Source organism: Hyaena hyaena, unplaced genomic scaffold (assembly GCF_003009895.1).
Source record: "Hyaena hyaena isolate Hyena2069 unplaced genomic scaffold, ASM300989v1 scaffold_1655, whole genome shotgun sequence".
NCBI lineage: Eukaryota > Metazoa > Chordata > Mammalia > Carnivora > Hyaenidae > Hyaena > Hyaena hyaena.
The window spans coordinates 166,894-186,834 of record NW_024082274.1 but is presented as its reverse complement, the minus strand read 5'-3'; the positions used below and the strand labels follow the sequence as shown (position 1 = coordinate 186,834).

General features: G+C 36.0%; 1 protein-coding gene across 1 annotated transcript; it reads right to left on the bottom strand.

The window, feature by feature from the left end:
- Window positions 1-14,347: 14,347 nt before the first annotated feature.
- LOC120226267 (olfactory receptor 6C76) lies at window positions 14,348-15,289 on the bottom strand. Its single transcript, XM_039224444.1, has one exon. The coding sequence runs from the start codon at window positions 15,287-15,289 to the stop codon at window positions 14,348-14,350; it is 942 nt and encodes a 313-aa protein (XP_039080375.1).
- Window positions 15,290-19,941: the final 4,652 nt, after the last annotated feature.

Below are 19,941 nucleotides of genomic sequence, written 5' to 3'. Positions count from 1 at the left end.
TGCTGACTTTTCAAATCTACCAGTCAGCATGTGAATATAAAAGAGATTTTATGAAAAGATCAGCATTTGAATTTTGTAGCAAAAGACTTAATATAAAAATCAAGGAAACCAATCTATATTTATTTTCTCATCTCATGTCATAATCAATATTACCACTATTCCAGTAATCTTCCTGAATATTCCATGGGTGAGCTGTAAAGATTATCCCTTCAGAGTTCATATTACTATAAAACAATCCAATGTTTTCACAGATCACTTTTTGCCTCACAAAATTTACATAGGTACTTGATTGTAATTCATTACATGGGTTGGATTTACATATAAGTTAGAGGTAAAAAAAGTGATGTTACTTAATGTGTACTTAAGAGTTCTTTATCTAAGACAAACCTTGGATACATGTCATATCAAGATAACAAGAACATGAATTCTCTTCAGTTATTATCAAAGGATTGTTTTAAGGGGAAGATGCATTTTTCACGTGGAAAACAAACAACAAGGACAATAAAACACAACACTGGATCCTGAGATTTTACTTTGTCTCTTTATCCTTCTCTGCTTGTACTCCCAATTCTTTTTTTTTAAAGTTTATTCATTTATTTTGAGAAAGACGGAGACAGCACAAGTTGGGGACAGGCAGAATCTGAGGGAAAGAGAGAGACTGCAAAGGCGGCTCTGCACTTTCAGGAGGGCTTGTACTCATAACTGTGAGATCATGACCGGAGCCGAAATCAAGAGTTAGTCACTTAACCGACTGAGCCACCTAGGCGTCTCTTTAATAATTTTTTGATTCCTTTGAAAAGATACCATGGGGCACCTGGGTGGCTTAGTCGGTTAAGCGGCCGACTTTCACTTAGGTCATGATCTCATGGTTCGTGGGTTCGAGCCCCGCATTGGGCTCTGTGCTGACTGCCAGCTCAGAGCCTAGAGCCTGTTTCGGTCTGTGACTCCCTCTCTCTCTGACCCTCCCCTGCTCACACTGTCTCTCTCTCTCTCTCCTAGAAATAAATAAAACATTTAAAAAAAATTATTTAAAAAAAATGAAAAGATACCATTATCTCCACCTTCTCATCTTACCCCTCTTTAGTTTAGGCCTTAAGGCTCTTCAACCCGAGTTTCATGTCCAGTACCCCACTGCTCTTTCTAACACCCACAAGAATGTTATTATTGTTCAAGTCAATGGCATATTTTTTCTGTGGCTATTTTGCCTGGCATTCCCATGATATATTTTTAAATTAAGGTTTAGTCATTCTTCACATGGTTTCCATGCCATCCAGACCTTCTTCCTAATTCTGTAGGTCTCTTTTTAGTGTCCTACAGTCTCGTCATTTTTGATTCATCTATGAAGTATTGCTGTTCCTCAATATTTTATCTGGAGACCTTTCTTTTCCTATTTTCTCTTTGTTCTCTTACTCCATGTTCTTCAAGGGGATTTCACTTAGTGCAATTGACTTTATTGTCATTTACATGATGAATTCCAAAGGCCAGAACTTTTCCAAAGAAAAAACTATCGCTAAGTGCACATCACTAGTTGTATGCTCTCAGAATCTTCACATACCATGTGCTCAAAGTGAAATCATGCTCCTTCTCCAAGACTGTGTCTCTTCTGGTGTTAACTATTTACTGATAAAAATTAATCTCTGTCTGTGGCTTGCAAGGGTCTTCATGGACAGGACCTTCCTTATTTTCCTCACCTTACTACTTACAAATTCCTTACCTTTGTTTCTTATAACTTAAGTTCCACAAACATTGATTACTTGTATTCTTCATAATTTTACATGCTGTCTTTTTTTAAGGGCTATACTTTGACTAATGCCAATTGATCTTTCAGGATTCTACTTAGGTATCAGTTTTCTAAGGAAATCTTCATTTACCCTTCTAGAGAATGGGAGATTATGATCCCATGTTATTGACAAGCACTTGCTGCTTATTCTCTCTTAGAATAGATCACATTGTATACTTGAGAATACTTATAATTCCCCTCTGTGTTTTTGTAAACTTTTCCAAAATAGAGGTTATATTTTTATATATCCTTATGTTCCCTTATTTCTGGCAAATGTAGGTTGTTATGTAAATGTGAACTGAGGAAACAAACAAGAGCTGTGTACATACTGAGACTAGCTATATTCTTAAAATTTTTAATGTTTATCTATTTTTGAGAGAAAGAGAGAGAGATGGAGCACAAGTGGGGGAGGGGCAGGGAGAGAAGGAGACACAGAATCTGAAGAGGCTTCAGGCTCTAAGCTGTCAGCACAGAGCCAGATGCAGGGCTTCAACTCACAAACCATGAGATCATGGCCTGAGCTGAAGTCAGCCACTTAACTGCCTGAGCCACCAGGCGCCCCCTAAGCTCTACTTGTTGATTCCTATTCTGGTCAGCATCTTACTTTTCATGTGTATTTCAAATTGTACTGTCATTTTGAGTACACTTTTAGATAAAAATCCGAAGTCTAAACATTGTAAATCCTTCCTTTCCAGACCTTTTCTAGCTTCTGACCTAGTTTCTACTTTAATTTAAAATTAAATATTTAATATTTAATTTTCCACCTACTGTTATTGATTGCTCCTGGGTTTGTTTTTAGGTGAACTTTCTCCTGCACCTGTTGCCTGTTGGGTACTTAGATTTTTTTTCCATTGTCCAGAATTTGTTCCCCAACAGTATTGCTTAGAGAGTACAGTTGTTTGCTTTTTTTTTTTTTTTTGCTTTCCTTTCCTTTTTAAAGCTCAAACCACCTATTGTGTGTCTGAAGATTCATTCCTCTTCTAAGAGAAATTAGAGCATGGTCCCTTCTTGACCCTCCAGCCTCAACCTTCTCCCTTTGATGAGAAGTGTTGACATTTTTAAATTAAGGAGTTATTTTGCATGGTTTTCATTAAAATCAGTAGTAATTCACATAGATAGTATAGATAGAGATATTCCAGAAGTTCAAGAATAGTCATTGGATCATTTGAGTCACTAACAAACTCTAAGAGCAAAGAATTTGTTCTTTCTCTGCTATATGCCTTGTTCGTGAAGAAACTGTGTCTGACACATTGCACACATTCACAATTTTAAGGGAATCATCTAATATACCCCATATATACTTTAACTCAATTTGACTTTCAATCTTTTAAAAAGTAGAGAAAATTTCAGGCAATGATGATAGCCAAAATTCTCAGACTGCAACATTATGAATAGAATTGCTACAAAATCCTGTGACTGTATCCAAGATAGAATCTATTACATCATTTAAGTAATTTACTCTTCCATCTATATCCTAAAACCTATTTCTCTCCTACTGTTTCTCTTATAATCTGAAATTAATTGTCTTTTAATATTCACAGTATGAACAGTATAAATTCCACATTTTTATATGCATATCAGAAAATTCATTTAACGATCCAGGTGTTTTTGTTTTTGTGTGTTCTAGAACCAATTTCAGTGAGCAATATTTTTGGAGAAACAGTTGCTTAAGTATAGACACAAGTCAGTAAATCCACATTTTGTAAGGGGAAAAAAGTTGTCATCTCATTTCTGTGCCTTGAAACTCTCATGGAGCCTCTAAAACTGTTTCTTTCAACTTTTCCTTGTCTTACCAGTACTCCTTTTTTCTCTATCTCCTTTTCCTTCAATCAATCTAAAGTAGCAGAGTGTTTAAATATTTGGTCAACACTTTCAAGATATAAAATATAATAGTATAGTAGCAGTGAATTGCTCTCTTTTGCGGTGATTCTTATTTGGGCGCCAAATATAGACTGATTATTCTATCTCCCCTAGGATGTATGATCATGATTGAGATTCTTTGGGTAACGGAAATCTTAGGAGTTTGGAATCAGTCACACTCAAAAAGGAATTCTGAATACTCAAATAAATCATATCCATAACACTATCCATAACCCTATCCAAGTAAATATAAGTGTCACAATTATTAAAAGGCTGTGGCATATGTATACTGCAAAATAACTTTCTGCTCTATTCCCATGGTTACTGATCTCAGCCCCTTGAGACCAGACTATGGGTGAATTACAACTATAGTTCTTAGAGAAACAATATCACATTTAGAAAGAATAAAATGCTAATTCTGAGTGTCTTCAGACAAAATATGCATATGCATTGGACCTGCATTTGGGTATTTAATTTTTTCTATTTTCTAACTTGATCTTTTATTAAACTTTAATTTAACTGGCTTTTGTTCTCTTTTCCTTTTTTAGAAACACATCACTTTTAATCCTCTTTTCCATGTTCATATTTTATTAAGTAAGGGTGAATGTATGTTCCTTTGTAGAAGACTATAAGCCTCTCATTTTCCTAGTTTATTTGGTCATATTCTCTGAAATCTTTCCCCACAAGCAGGCTAAGCAACATTATGACAAATGTGATGTTTGCCACCATAACCTTTGCTCTCCCTGTGCAACCACCTAAACTCCCAACCCTCTTGATTTGCTTGACTTCCCAAGGTGTACTGGCCTGTGCCAGTGATTGTGATTGTGTACTAGTGTAAGCCCTGACTTTTTCTTTTGTAATGTAAGTGCCTATCCAATAAACACATTTCCAGCCACAAAACTGAATAAAGAAGCACCCCACCCCATCCTTTCTTTTTTCCTCTTCTGGAACTTTAAATTCCTGCTCTTATGCTTTAAGTTCACCAATAAAGAGGGAACCTGAGACTGGCACAAAATATGTGTAGAAGGCTGTAAACTGCAATTCTCTTGGACTTGGTCTTCCTAAATAAAGATGCAACTCTGGACACTAAATTAGAGCACATGCATGTAATTCTTTGTCAGGACCTGCTTCCACTAAGCTATTGAAAAATCTGAGGCAAGCTATTTTAATGAACCTCTTCCATCCAGTATTTCCTATTTGCCACCATCAGAGTTAGACTCTGTATCATAAAACTCATTTAATTTATACAAAAATTCTTACTGTAACTATATATGTATGTTTTATTTTCTTCCAGAAATACCTTCATTTAATTGGGTTATTTGTTGTGTGTAAGTCTGAATTAGAGTTGTCAGGGAGGCTTTCACAATATAGATTCCTGAACTCAGAAAGATCTAAAAAAATTTAGGCAGGTTGTGATGGATGGGTGTTAGTTGCCAGTGGAGAAATTAAAAATTAGAATATTATCATTATGGTGATCAAGAGTTTCACATGTATGCTGATGTCTGAGCTACACCCAGACATTTAAGGAAGTTTGTTGCCCAACCTCATCACTTATATCTACAACTTCCTTCCAATCAGTTCTGTCTTTCATACCATATATAGTCACCTCATTTATATATTTACATTATAATTTGAGATATACATGAAGGATGAATAAATTATTAACTGGCTTCTCTTCTGTATGAGTCTTATTTTGTTGGTATTATCTATGACCCTTATGTATTTTCTTCAACAAGAGGAAAAGACTCTGTTTATGGAGCAATAACTGCTTCTCATCCTCAATTAGCAGTAATTACTTATAATGATAGCTATGAAAATATGTCCTACCTGAAAACACAGTCTCTAGGGTTTCTGTTATTTCTGCATTACTGAATGACACGGTAACTGCAAGAGACATCAATTAGTTTATTATATGAATGGTTTTCACTAGGTTGTGCTAAAACACTAGGTTGGCTTTCAAACACTTCCTGCAAAAGGCACGAGCCTTCTAAGTCTGGAAACATTCATTCCTCTCTTCCTAAGGACATGTGCCTTCTAAAGTCTCCTGAGACACATATGGCAAGGCCAGCCTCGCTTTAAAGGGATCGTCACAGGAAAATGGACATTCTTGCAGGGACTCTAATGAAAAACTCTGAGAAAGGGAATAGTGCAGACTTCGTACAACTAATGCGAAGACACTAGCAAAGCTGCAGGCCAATGTTATCTCAGGACAGCCTGTCACATATACTCACCTCACACTTAAACTCTCAAGGTTTCTGAAATCATGGAAACTGTTTCCTTTGATGACCCTTCCACTCCTAAAAGAGTGATATCTTTGTGAGCCTTCATACCCAAGGAAAGAAAAACAGAGTTCTTTGTTCTCTTTTTTTAATGTTTTATTTATTTTTGAGATAGAGGTAGAGACAGCGTGAGCAGGGGAGGGTCAGAGAGAGAGGGAGACACAGAATCTGAAACAGGCTCCAGGCTCTGAGCTATTTTTCAGCACAGAGCCCGATGCAAGGTTTGAACCCACAAACCATGAGATCATGACCTGAGCTGAAGTCAGATGCTCAACCGACTGAGCCACCCAGGTGCCCCCAGAGTTCTTTGTTTTCAAACTCTGAGATTTTTCATATCCTCTCAATCCTCTTTCTCTGTGCAAATTCTATTTTTGAGTGTATTAGATAAGATCAATTTATTTGTTAAAATTTTTAATGTTTATTTTTACAGAGAGAGAGAGAGAGAATGAGCAGAGGAGGGGCAGAAATTGAGGGAGACACATAATCTGAAAGAGGCTCCAAGCAGTCAGCATAGAGCCCAATGTGGGGCTTGAATTCAAGAACTGCGAGATCATGACCTGAGCCGAAGTTGAATGCTTAACTGACTGCAGAGACTCTGGTTTTAAACCTTGGAAACATTTTCTTTTGGCCTCTGTCATGAAGGGAAGAAAACCTAATGTAAGGGAGGAGAACAAATACATTTCCTCTGGGTTTGGTAGAGCTCTGCTTGGTCTGAGCCAGGAGTTAGATTTTCTACTCCAAAAATAATAATATTTATGTTTTTCTACTCTATTTTCTTGAGGTGCACTGGGATCACGTAGATGAATAAAGAATCCTCAGTGATCTGAGTTTTAATATCACTAAGGAATCTTTTTTTAAATGAACTTCGGCAAAGCAACTGAAATAGACCACAGGAGGGATACTGTCCTTTGAGGCAGTAAGGATAGCATCAGATAGAGGCCAGGTTGCCTATTGTATAATCTGCAAGACCAGATCCAATTCTCTACTACACTTTCTGAGGATATGGATATAAGAGACTTTTTTTTTTTTAATTTTTTTAATGTTTTGTTTATTTCTAGGAGAGAGAGAGAGACAGCGTGAGCAGGGGAGGGTCAGAGAGAGAGGGAGTCACAGACTCTGAAACAGGCTCCAGGCTCTGAGCTGGCAGTCAGCACAGAGCCCGACGCGGGGCTCGAACCCACGAACTGCGACATCATGACCCAAGCAAAAGTCGGACGCTTAACCGACTAAGCCACCCAGGCGTCCCATAAGAGACTTTAATAATGAAAATATTTTGCTTTACCTAATCTCATATGATGTAGTTTTGCTTGTAAAGCATTTAGTATGAAAATGTGCACTGAGAAAAATTACTATGTGTTCAATGGTATTGCAGAATGAATATATTCTTTTAATCACAAGAGTATTTATCTACATTTGACAAACAGGGAAGATATATGATAGACGTTCTTTATTCTGCCTACAGATGATGCTTGTAAGGTCATGGTTACATGGATTCCTCAAAAACATTTCACTCAAGTTCTATGGCTCTGATAATTTCTGCTGTGAAATATCAGCTCCCAAGATTTTGAAATATGTGTCTTAAAAGGAATCTACCTGAAAATATTTTAGACATAAACTAAAGTTTGAAGGACTGGTTAAGAAATGTTGTTTTTGACCAATTGAAAAAGGAAAATAAAAATTATAGTAGCATGGACATAAGATGACTGCTTAGAAATCTGGGAAAACCTTGTGTGGTTACATATTAGTAGCTTTAGGAGTATGGTTTGATGATTGTAGTTCAGGGCTTACAATTAATATTGTGATGATTAAGAAAGAAACATCTACAGCTAAGGAAGAAAAAAATGCCTGTTGCAAATTGCTTGAGAAAATAAAGCTAAACTCTCTTTTTTAAATTACTTTTTATTAATTATGTTTAAAAAATTTACATCCAAGTTAATTAGCATATAGTCCAATAATGATTTTAGGAGTAGAATCCAGTGAATCATCTCCTACATATAACACCTAGTGCTCATCCCAACAAGTGTCTTCCTTAATGCCCCTTGCCCATTTAGCCCATCCCCCCCACTCTTCCAGCAACCCTCAGTTCGTTCTCTAAATTTAGGGTCTCTTATGTTTTGTCCCCAATCTTTTTTTATATTATTTTTGCTTCTCTTCTCTTCAGTTCATCTGTTTGTATCTTGAATTCCACATATGAGTGAAATCATATGATATTTGTCTTTCTCTGACTAAGTTTGATTAGCATAATACAGTGTAGTTCTATCCATTTTGTTGTGATGGCAAGATTTCATTCTTTTTGACTGCCAAGTAATACTCCAGTGTGTGTTGTGTTGTGTGTATGTGTGTGTATCACATCTTCTTTATCCATTTATCTGTTGATGGACATTTGGGGTCTTTTTATACTTTGGCTATTTGCTGCTATAAACGTTGGGGTGTGCTGCACCTGGTGGCTCAGTTCGTGAAGTGTCGACTCTTGATTTTACCTCAGGTCATGAGCTCACAATTCATAAGTTTGAGCCTCTCATTGGGCTCTAAGCTGACAGTACAGAGTCTTCTTGGGATTCTCTCTCTTCTCTCTCTCTGCCCCTTCCCTGCTCACATGCTCATTCTCTCTCTCTTAAAAATAAATAGATAAACTTAAAAAAAAAATTGGGATGCACGTGCCACTTTGAAACAGCACATATCCTTTGGGTAAATACCTAGTTGTGCAATCGTTGGGTTGTAGGGTAGTTCTACTTTTAATTTTTTGAGGAACCTCTCTACTGTTTTCCAGAATATCTGACCAGTTTTCATTCCCACCAGCAGTGGGAAAAAAAAGGGTTCCTCTTTCTCTGCATCCTAGCCAACATCTGTTGTTGCCTGAGTTGTTAATTTTTGCCATTCTGACTGATGTGAGGTGGTATTTCATTGTGGTTTTGATTTGTATTTCCCTGATGATGAGTAATGTTGAGCATCTTTTCATGTGTCTATTAGCCATCTGGATGTCTTCTTTGGAAAAGTGCCTATTCGTGTCTTTGGCCCATTTCCTCCTGGATTATTTGTTGTTTGAGTGTTGAGGCTGATAAATTCTTTATAGATTTTAGGTACTAACTCCTTATCTGTTATGTCATTTGCAAATATCTTCTGTTCTTTTGGTTGCTTTTAGTTTTGCTGTTTCCTTTGGTATGCAGAAGCTTTTTATCTTGATGAGGTGCCAATAGTTCATTTTTGCTTTTGTGTCCCTTGCCTCTGGAGATATGTTGAGTAAGAAAGTGCTGTGGCCAAGGTCAAAGAGGTTTTACCTGTTTTCTCCTTGAGGATTTTGATGGCCTCCTATCTACATTTAGGTCTTTCACCCATTTGGAGTTTATTTTTGTGTATGGTGTAAGAAAGTGGTCCAGATTCATTTTTCTGCATGTCACTGTCCAGTTTTCCCAACACCATTTGCTGAAGAGACTATCTTTATTCCATTGGATATTCTTTCCTGCTTTGTCAAAGATTAGTGGGCCATACATTTGAGTGTCCATTTCTGGGTTCTCTATCCTGTTTCATTGATCTGAGTGTCTGTTTTTGTGCCAAAATGCTACTGTCTTGATGATCACAGCTTTGTAAAACATCTTTTATTTTTTTAATTTTTAAATGTTTATTTATTTGAGAGAGAGAGAGAGAGAGAGAGGGAGAGAGAGAAAGGATGATGGGGGAGGAGGGCAGAGATAGAGGGAGACACAGAATCTGAAGAGGGCTCCAGGCTCTGAGCTGTCAGCACAGAGCTCAATGTGAGGCTCAAACTCATGAATTGCGAGATCACAACCAGTGCCAAGTTTGGATGCTTAACTGACTGAGCCACCCAGGTTCCCCTGTAATACATCTTGAAGTCTGGAATTGTGATGCCTCCAGCTTTCATGATTGCTTTGTCTCTTCGAGGTCTTTTTTGGTCCATAAAAATTTTAGGATTGTTTGTTCTAGCTCTGTGAAGAAGGCTGATGTTATTTTGATAGGAATTGCATTGATTATGTAGGTTGCTTTGAGTAGTGTTGACATTTTAACCATGTTTGTTCTTCCAGTCCACGAGCATGGAATATTTTTCCATTTTTTTGGTGTCCTCTTCATTTTCTTTCATGAATGTTTTATAGTTTTCAGTGTATAGATCTTTTATATCTTTGGGTAGGTTTGTTCCTAGGTATTTTATGGTTTTTGGTCCAATTGTAAATGAGATCCATCCCTTGATTTCTCTTTCTGTTGTTTCATTATTGGTGTATAGAAATGCAACCAATTTCTGTGCATTGATTTTATACACTAAACTTTGCTGAATTCCTGGATCAGTTCTAGGAGTTTTTTTTGTGGAATCTTTCAGGTTTTCCATATAGAGAATCATGTCATCTGTGAAGAGTGAAAGTTTGCCTTCCTCTTTGCTTGGGTTTCTTATATGTTTTTGTTGTCAGATTGCTAAGGCTAGGACTTCCAATATTATGCTGCATAACAGTGGTGAGAGTGGTCATTCCTGTTGTGTTCCTGACCTTAGGGGGAAATCTCTAGTTTTTCCCATTTGAGGATGATATTAGTGGCAGGTCTTTCATATATGGCTTTGATGATCTTGAGGTCTGATCCTTCTATCCCTGCTTTCTTGAGGGTTTTTATCAAGAAAGGATGCTGTATTGTGTCATATGCTTTCTTTGCATCTATTAAGAGGATCATGTTTCTCGTCCTTTCTTTTATTAATGTGATGTATCACGTTGGTTAATTTGTGGATATTGAACCAGTCCTGCATCCCAGGTATAAATCCCACTTGATCGTGGTGAATAATTATTTTAATGTATTGTTGGATCTGGTTGGCTAGTATCTTGTTGAGAATATTTGCATTCATATTCACCAAGGAAATGGGTCTATAGTTCTTTTTAGTAGGATCTTTGTCTGGTTTTGTAGTCTAGGTAATGCTGGCCTTATAGAATGAGTTTGGAAGTTTCCTCCCATATCTATTTTTTGGTACAGCTTCAAGAGAATGGGTGTTAACTCTTCTTTAAATATTTGATAGAATTCCTCTGGAAAGCCATCTGGCCCTGGAGTCTTGTGTTTTGGGAGATTTTGATTACACTTCAATTTCTTTATTCGTTATGGGTCTGTTCAATTTTTTTTTAGTTCTTCTTGTTTCAGTTTTGGTAGTTTGTATGTTCCTAGGAAAAATTTTTGCCCACCAATTTGTTGGCAAATAACTGTTATAATATTCTCTTATTATTTACTGTACTTCTTCAGTGTTCATTGTGATCTCTTCTCTTTCATTCTTGATGTTATTTTTTAGGGTCCTTTACTTTTTCTTTTTGATCAGATCAGCTAGGGGTTTATCAATTTTGTTAATTCTTCCAAAGAACCAGCTCCTGGTTTCATTGATCAGTTCTACTGTCTGTTTGTTTGTTTGTTTTTGGTTTTGATAGCATTGTTTTCTGCTCTAATGTTTATTTTTTCCCATCTTATGTTGTTTGGGGGTTTTATTTGCTGGTTTTTCTCCAGCTTTTTAAGGTGTAAGGTTAAATTGTGTATCTGAGACTTTTCTTTCTTCTTTAGGAAGGCCCCGATTTCTGTATTATGACCTCCTTTGCTGCATCCCAGAGATTTTGGGTTAATGTATCATTTTTATTGGCTTCCATTTACTTTTTAATTTGCTCTTTAACTTCTTGGTTAGCTCATTCATTCTTGAGTAGATGTTCTTTAATGTCTAAGTATTTGTTGTCTTTCCAAATTTTTTCTTGTGGTTGATTTCAAGTTTCATAGTGTAGTGGTCTGAAAATATGATCATGATCTTTTTGCACTTGTTGAGGGCTGATTTGTGTCCCAGTATGTGATCTATTCTGGAGAATGTTCCATGTGCACTTGAGAAGAATATGTATTCTGCTGCTTTAGGATGAAATGTTCTGAATATATCTGTTAAGTCCATCTGGTCCAGTGTGTTATTCAAAGCCATTGTTTCCTTGTTAATTTTCTGCCTAGATGACCTGTTCATTGCTGTGAGTGGGATGTTGAAGTCCCCTAATAATGGTATTATTATCAATTAGCTTCCTGATGTTTGTGATTAATTGATTTATGTATTTGGGTGTACCCATTGGGGGCATAGATGTTTACTATTGTTAGATCTTCTTGGTGGATAGACCCCTTAATTATTGTATAATGTTCTTTTTCATCTCTTGTTACAGTGTTTATTTAAAATCTAGATTCTCTGATATAAGTATGGCTACTTTGGGTTTCTTTTGGTGTCATTAGCATTATAGAAGGTTCTCCATCCCCTTACTTCAATCTGAAGGTGACTTTAGCTCTAAAATGGGTCTCTTGTAAACAGCATATAGAAGGATCTTATTATCTAGTCTGTTACCCTATGTCTTTTGATTGGAACACTTAGTCCATTGACATTTAGAGTAAATAATGAAAGATATGACTTTGTTGCCATTGTGTTGCCTGTAGAGTTGGGGTTTCTTTGATGTTCTCTAGTTTTTTTAGTCTTTGTTGCTTTTGGTCTTTTGTTGTTGTTGTTTCATCTTTTATCCCCTCAAAGAGTCCCCCTAAAATTTTTGTGCAGGGCTGGTTTAGGGGTCATGAACTCCCTTAGTTTTTGTTTGTCTGAGAAACTTTTAAATCTCTCCTTCTATTTTGAATACAGCCTTGCTGGATAAAGAATTCTTGGCTACAGGTTTTTCTGAATCAGCACATTGAATATCTTGCCACTCCTTTGTCATCTGCTAAGTTTCTGTGGATAGGTCTGTCGTGAACTGTATCTGTTTTCCCTTGTAGGTTAAGGACTTTTTTTTTCCCTTGCTGCTTTCATAATTCTTTCTTTGTCTGTGTAGTTTGTGAATTTGACTATGATATGCCTTGTTGGTTTGTTTTTGTTGAACCCAATGCTACCTGCATATTGATGTCTGTGTCTTTCCCCAGGTTAGGCAAGCTTTCCACTATAATTTACTCACATAAGTCTTCTACCCTTTTTTCTCTCTCTTCATCTTTTGGGACTTCTATGATTCTGATGTTATTCCTTTTTATTGAACCACTGAGTTCTCTAATTCTTTTATCATGCTCTTTGCCTTAGTTTCTTCTATGGATCACTTTAAAGAAAAAATAATTAAAGCAGTAGGTAGATATATATGTAAATAATATAAATACATACATATGTAGGTACAATCATATATATATAATTTAATAACTAAAAACACTAATGCCATATGCTTTTTGAATAAATTGTGAAATGATAAATATCAATACAATATATGATATTTGAAGTACATACATTTATAGAAGAAGTGATTTATTCTTTTTCTTTGTCTTACATCATGGGAAAAATACTACAGATCATTCCATAATAATTTTGTGCTTAAATTCATAGAAGGAGAACTTTTTTTAATGTTTATTTTTATTTATTTTGAGAGAAAGAGAGAGCATGAGCAGGACAGGAGCTGAGAGAGAGGGAGGGAGAATCCTAAGCAGTCTCTGCACTGTCAGCACAGAGCCTCATGCGGGGCTCAATCCTACAAACTGTGAGATCTTTTTTTTTTAATGTTTTATTTATTTCTGAGAGAGAGAGAGAAAGAGAGAGAGAGAGATACAGTGTGAGCAGGGAAGGGTCAGAGAGAGATGGAGACACAGAATCTGAAGCAGGCTCCAGGCTCTGAGCTAGCTGTCAGCACAGAGCTTGATGCAGGGCTCAAACCCACGAACCATGAGATCATGACCTGAGCCGAAGTTGGACGCTTAACTGACTGAGCCACCTAGGCACCCCTGTGAGATCTTGACTTGAGCCAAAAATCAAGAGTTGGATGCTTAACTGGCTGACCCACCCAAGTGGCACATTATGTACGGAGAATTTATAATGTAAGAACACTGAATCCAAAATAGCATAAGCACTTGTATTCCAGAAAAGTGATAAAAGTAAGAAGAGAGAAGAAATAAAACAATGAATTATCTATTGAATTTACAGTAAAATTGTTGTGTGTATGTTGTTAACCTTAAAAATAAAACAGTCTGTTGTTTCACCAGAAAGAAAAATGGGTTTATTTGAGAATAACTGAGAATTGCAGTTTGGTTCATTCAAGTTAAGGAAAAACTATAGGCAAATCCAACAAACAAGTAATGTTATTTTATGGAGAAAAAGGTGGAAATTGGGAGAGGTTGTTTTGAACAAAAGTTCATTAGAGAAGAGCAAGAATTTAGGGTGTTGATAATTTCTCCTTGGCTCTGTTGGCAGTGGTAGTCGATTTATTATAGGAGATGCAATGTACATCTTTCCCTGTTAGGTCCTGAAATTGATAATCCTTTCCTGTTCCCCATTCTTTTGTTGGGATCTGTAACTGAGAATTCTTCCTGTAACTGACATTGGCTGGCATAGTTCCCCCTTCCAGCTGCCTCTTCTAGCATCCACTTCAGTGAGGATTTCTGCTTTTAATTTTCACAATATTTTAGTTACAAATTACAGTCAAATCAATGGTTTTGAAAAAAGTATCTTTTTCACAACATCCTTAAATGCTTGTTTCACCTGCTGATTCCTTAAAGTGTAAATAAATGGATTCAGCATAGGAGCAACAGAGGTATTGAGCATAGCTACACTTTTGGTCAAAGCAACCTCTTCCTTTGCTGATGTTTTCACATACATGAAGATGCAGCTTCCATAGGAGATAGAGACAACTATCAGATGAGAGGAACAGGTTGAGAAGGCCTTTTTCCTTTGTTGAGCCGAAGGGAGTTTCAGAATTGTTTTAAGGATGTAAGAGTAGGAGAGTATTACTAACATCAAAGTGGACATAAGAGTGAGCACAGCTAAAACAAAGCTCATGAGCTCCAGAGTAGTTGTGTCTGTGCAAGAGATTTGCAGTAAAGGAGCAGAATCACAGGTGAAGTGGTCAATGACATTGGAGTCACAGAAATCCAGCTGCAGGCCCATGGTCAGTGGTGGGAAGATTACCAAGAAACCAGCCAGCCAAGAGCTGACTACAAGCTGGTAGCAGATCTTGTTACTCATGATTGTTGTATAATGTAGAGGTTTGCAGATAGCCACATAACGATCATAGGACATAGAGGCCAGAAGAAAAAACTCTGTTGAGCCAAAGAAGATAAAGAAAAAAAGCTGAGCTGCACAAGCATTATAGGAAATAGAATTGTCTCCAGTTAGGATGCTGATCAAAAATCTAGGATTACAGACAGAAGTAAATGAAATTTCTAAGAAGGAGAAATTCCTGAGGAAGAAATACATGGGGGTCTTCAGGTGGGAATCCATCAGGGTAAGAATGATGATAGTGAGATTTCCAGTAACACTCAGTGCATATGTGAGAAATAGAAAGAAGAAAATTACAACCTGTATTTCTGGATTATCAGTCAGACCCAGGAGGATGAAGTCAGTCACTGATGTTCTATTTTTCATTTCTGGTGGCGATCTTTCACAAATCTTACCAGCAAAATCAATACAGACAACAAGAAATCTGTTAGATTTCTGCACCTATTTTTTAAAATAATGATTGTAATTTCACAGGAAATATCTGTGGGCTTAAATTTTTTTTCTTCTATAAACATATTCCTTATTTCCCCTAATTCTATTGTATATTTTTTGTGTTTAATATCAGTCTTATTACTCTGAATAATGTCCTCTGATTTATTGCTACATGTTTACTCTGCCTCCATTTTTACAAATGCTGCATGGTAAATATATCAATTGAACACGAGCTCTTCTCATTTTCCATTTTTTTCCTAAAATATAGAGGACATTATGTTTTTCTTACATCATCTTTTCTGAAGATAAAAGTCCTACTGCTGATGGAAATTAGTGACCAATCCAACCCTAATAATTTCTAGTGAAAGTTCTAAGTGTTCTTTTTGAGAAGTAATGAATAATATCTCTATTAGTTTATTTATTGCCCTTCTCATTGTAAAAACTCAGAGACCAAGTCATTCTAATATTGCATTATGAACTTTTATTTATATTAAACTATAGTTTTCATAAGCAGTATCCATATTTTTCAAGCCATTATACATTCTATTTACAGATACTAATTGAGCCTTTGAACTCCTATCTTTATTCTTGATTCTCTAAAAAGAGGTGTCTTCCCAAACCAAGAAACAAACTCAACTATACAGAACAATCTCTGGTGGTTACCAGAGGGGAGGAAGGTGGGGGATGGGTGAAATAGGTCATGGGGATCAAGGAGTGCCCTTGTCATGATGAACACTGGATGGTGTATGGAATTGTTGGATCACTGAAACTAATATGACATTATATGTTAAATATATTGGATTATAAAAAGGTATCTTTATATGAAAATTTAATTAACTTAGTGATTTTTCATTTTATTTAAAAATTCCTAATAATTTTTAAAAATCTACTTAATAGTTGAACATCAAAAAATGTTTTCAAAATATTGCTAATGAAGTTCAGAAATACTTATATACAGAAATTAGATCCAAACACTTTACATATGTTATTTAGAACTATCTTGGATACCCACCCCAGGAATATCCGTAAGTCTTTCTAAAGTATAAATGAAAGTATGCCAGTATTAAGGAAAGTATGCCATATTTTGGTTAATTGGTAAAAATTACATTTAAAATATTTGTATATTTCAGTTTATTGATTAAAATATTGATACAGATTATTAAATATATTATATATCATATTTTATGATATTCACAAAATTTTCTTATATATATGAGAAAGAAACACATCAAAGGGTAATCATTGCTATATAATAAATATAAGTTGAAACATAAGATAAATATAAACAGAATACTTACATATTATTAAAAGGTTGATGGTTAGTGTGAAATATGGAATGCAAACTAATGTACTCAATTATGTTAAATCAAATGACAAGTGGTAGGCTAATGCAGAAATAACCGTTTTCCCTCTTTTTCCACAAAGCAATATATTTCTTCATAAAAACCTTGATGTTTCATCTCAAAATATCTAATGGAATAATTTTCTCATGTTTTCCCTCACTGTTGCACCAAATCTGGAATCCTAAAATATTCCACTTGCCATCTTCATACCAAATCTTCAGATAGAAGTCATAAAAGAAAAACAACCTAGAATTATTTTTTGATAAGCTATTCTTACATTTCACAGAGGACCATTTCCATTTATTTTCCTTAGGAAAAAAGTAAACCTAGCACCTTTAATGTGTTTTGCTACAGAAATTCTTTTTTACTTCAGAAATGTCCTTTGGGATAAATTCTTAATGACTTTTGGGAAAATAGTAATAGGGCACTGATGAATCATGAACAAGATCAACTTTGGTGAATATATTTTAATCGGTTTATTATGGGGCTCATGTCCCAGGAGAAGTCTAAGTAAATTTTTCAGTAGGATGATGAACAGATGTTTGGGACAGGGAGACTTCACAAAAATAAATCAACATTTTCTAATGTTCATATTCCTATGACCTGTGTGTATCATTCTTAACACTGTGGAGAGTCAGTTCAAAGTATGAAAGGCATACTGGCAAGAGAACTATTAAGGAAAAAACACTTAGTTCCACTGCCTATGAAATAACTTTAGAATTATTGAAGTCTTTTGAGATATATCATTCCAGCTAAAGTTTCCTTAGGAAATACTTATTCCAATTGAGCTAAATAACTTGTTTACATATAAAATTAGAAGCAACTTGGGGCGCCTGGGTGGCTTAGTCGGTTAAGCTTCCGACTTTCGCTTAGGTCATGATCTCGCGGTTTGGGTTCAAGCCCCGCGTCGGGCTCTGTGCTGACTGCCAGCTCAGAGCCTGGAGCCTGTTTCAGAGTCTGTCACTCCCTCTCTCTCTGACCCTCCCCTGCTCACGCTGTCTCTCTCTCTCTCAGAAATAAATAAAACATTAAAAAAAAAAAAGGCAACTTAAATTTCACCTTTAAAAGTGAAAACTAGGGTATTTGAATTACCTTTGTATAACCACTAATGGTACTTTACAAACAGATTTAGTTAATAATTGTTTTTTTTCATATTTAGTTAATAATTGGATTATCAGAGATTTTATCATCATTGTACAGACAAGTATACATTTTCTTTAAGAAAATGTCACAAAATGGACCTTTTCAACTTAAAAGAATGGTCTTCATGTGATATGATTTTAATGATTTTATACCACATTAGGAAATCTTCATTTTAAGTAATAGTTAACCATTTGATATTAGCGTAAACATTTCCAGCATCAATTTTAATGGCTGAGTATGGTTTCACTTTATGGATGTGCCATGAGGAATCAAGTCCCTCTTTGCTGAGCATTTAAAATTTCCCCATTATGAGTAATCCTAGAATGCGTAGACACACTTACATCTTGGCTTTATTGTCCTGTTACCTTTTGAGACTTAAGTTTCCACAAAAAGAGTTACTGATTATAAATTTGGATACTTAAAATGTTCACACATATTTACATATTTCTCTAGAGTAGTGGTTGTTTATATTTCATACTTTAATAAGAATGGCTATTTTAACACAAACTCATCATGCAAAAGATGAATATCAGTGAAACCTTGGATTGTGAGTAACTTGTTCTGAGAGTGTTCTGCAAGATGAGCAAATGTTTCTAATGAGTTTTAACTTGATAAACGAATGATGTCTTGCAGTACAAGTAATATGTGATGTGGAATGTCACATGGTCACAACTGAGCCAATGGTTCTTGAAATTGGCTTTGATAGATGAGTGCTTTGGATTACAAGCATGTTTCCGGAATGACTTATGCTCTGAAACCAAGGTTTTACTGTACTTTCAACCCTTATCAATGTGATAGAGAATAAAATAACACTGACCACCACCTCTTTAGGATGAAGATTTTATATATACGTACACTATACTTAAACATAACATTGTGAAAATCATCCTGCAAATCCACTTCTGGGTGTATATCCACAAGAACTGAAATCAGAATTTCTAAGAGATACGTTTATGCAGGTTTATTTACAAGGGTCGAGGTACAGAAGCAACCTAAATGCCCACTGATAGATGAATGGATAAAGAAAATGTAGTGTCCACATACAATGGGATAGTATTCAGACTTAAAAAGAAAGGACATTCTGACACATAGTGTAATACCAAAGACGCTTCAAGATGTTATCCAAATTTTAATAAGCCAGTCATAGAAGGACAAATATTGTTTAATTCCACTTACAATAAAGGACCTAGGCCAATCAAAATAATAGAAATAGAAAGTGGAATGGTGGTTGTCAGGGGCAGTAGGGAGGATGTCTGCTGTACAACACTGTGCCTATAGTTGATAATACTGTATTGTGCACTTAAACATTTGTTAAGAGAGTAGGGGCACCTGGGAAGCTCAGTTTGTTAAGCTTCTGACTTTGGTTCAGGTCATGATCTCATGGTTCATGGGTTTGGGCCCCACATCAGACTGTGTTGACAACTCAGAGCCTGGAGCCTGCTTCAGATTCTGTGTCTCCCTCTCTCTCTACCCCTTCATTCTCTGTGTGTCTGTCTCTCTCTTAAAAATAAATAAACAATTTTTTTTAAGTTTAAGAGAGTAGACCATTTTTTAAAAAAATTTATTTAAATTCAAGTTAGTTAACATACAGTGTACTCTTGGCTTCAGGAGTAGAACCCAGTGATTCATCTCTTACATATGACAGCCAGTGATCATGGTAAGTGTTCTCACCACAGTTTTGAAAGGGCGCCCTTTCGCATTTTCCTCTGAGAAGCTCTACAAACCACTGCACTGAAAGGAAGAGGGAGGAAACACTAAAGTATTTGGAACGCAGGCTGTGTAACCTCAAACAGGCCTAGGCTTTATCTGGGCAGTAGGCAATGGTGTCAGGGGCCTGAAGTCTTTCAGCAAAAATCATTTCAGGATCCTGGCTGGGGAGTGCATATCAAGGGATTGAGAATAACGCTGAGATCCAAGAAAAAGGATGTGTGTGATAAGATTATGATGAGGATTGGCTGTCAGAAAACATTTCATGATGATTGGGAGAGGGTGCTGTTTTCTCAACTTGGGGGAATATATATGAATCTCCTTGCTGGCTTTGATATTGCATGTGCTCCCATAAAGTGCTCCTGATTTTTGGCAGGCATGCTTTGTTTGGAG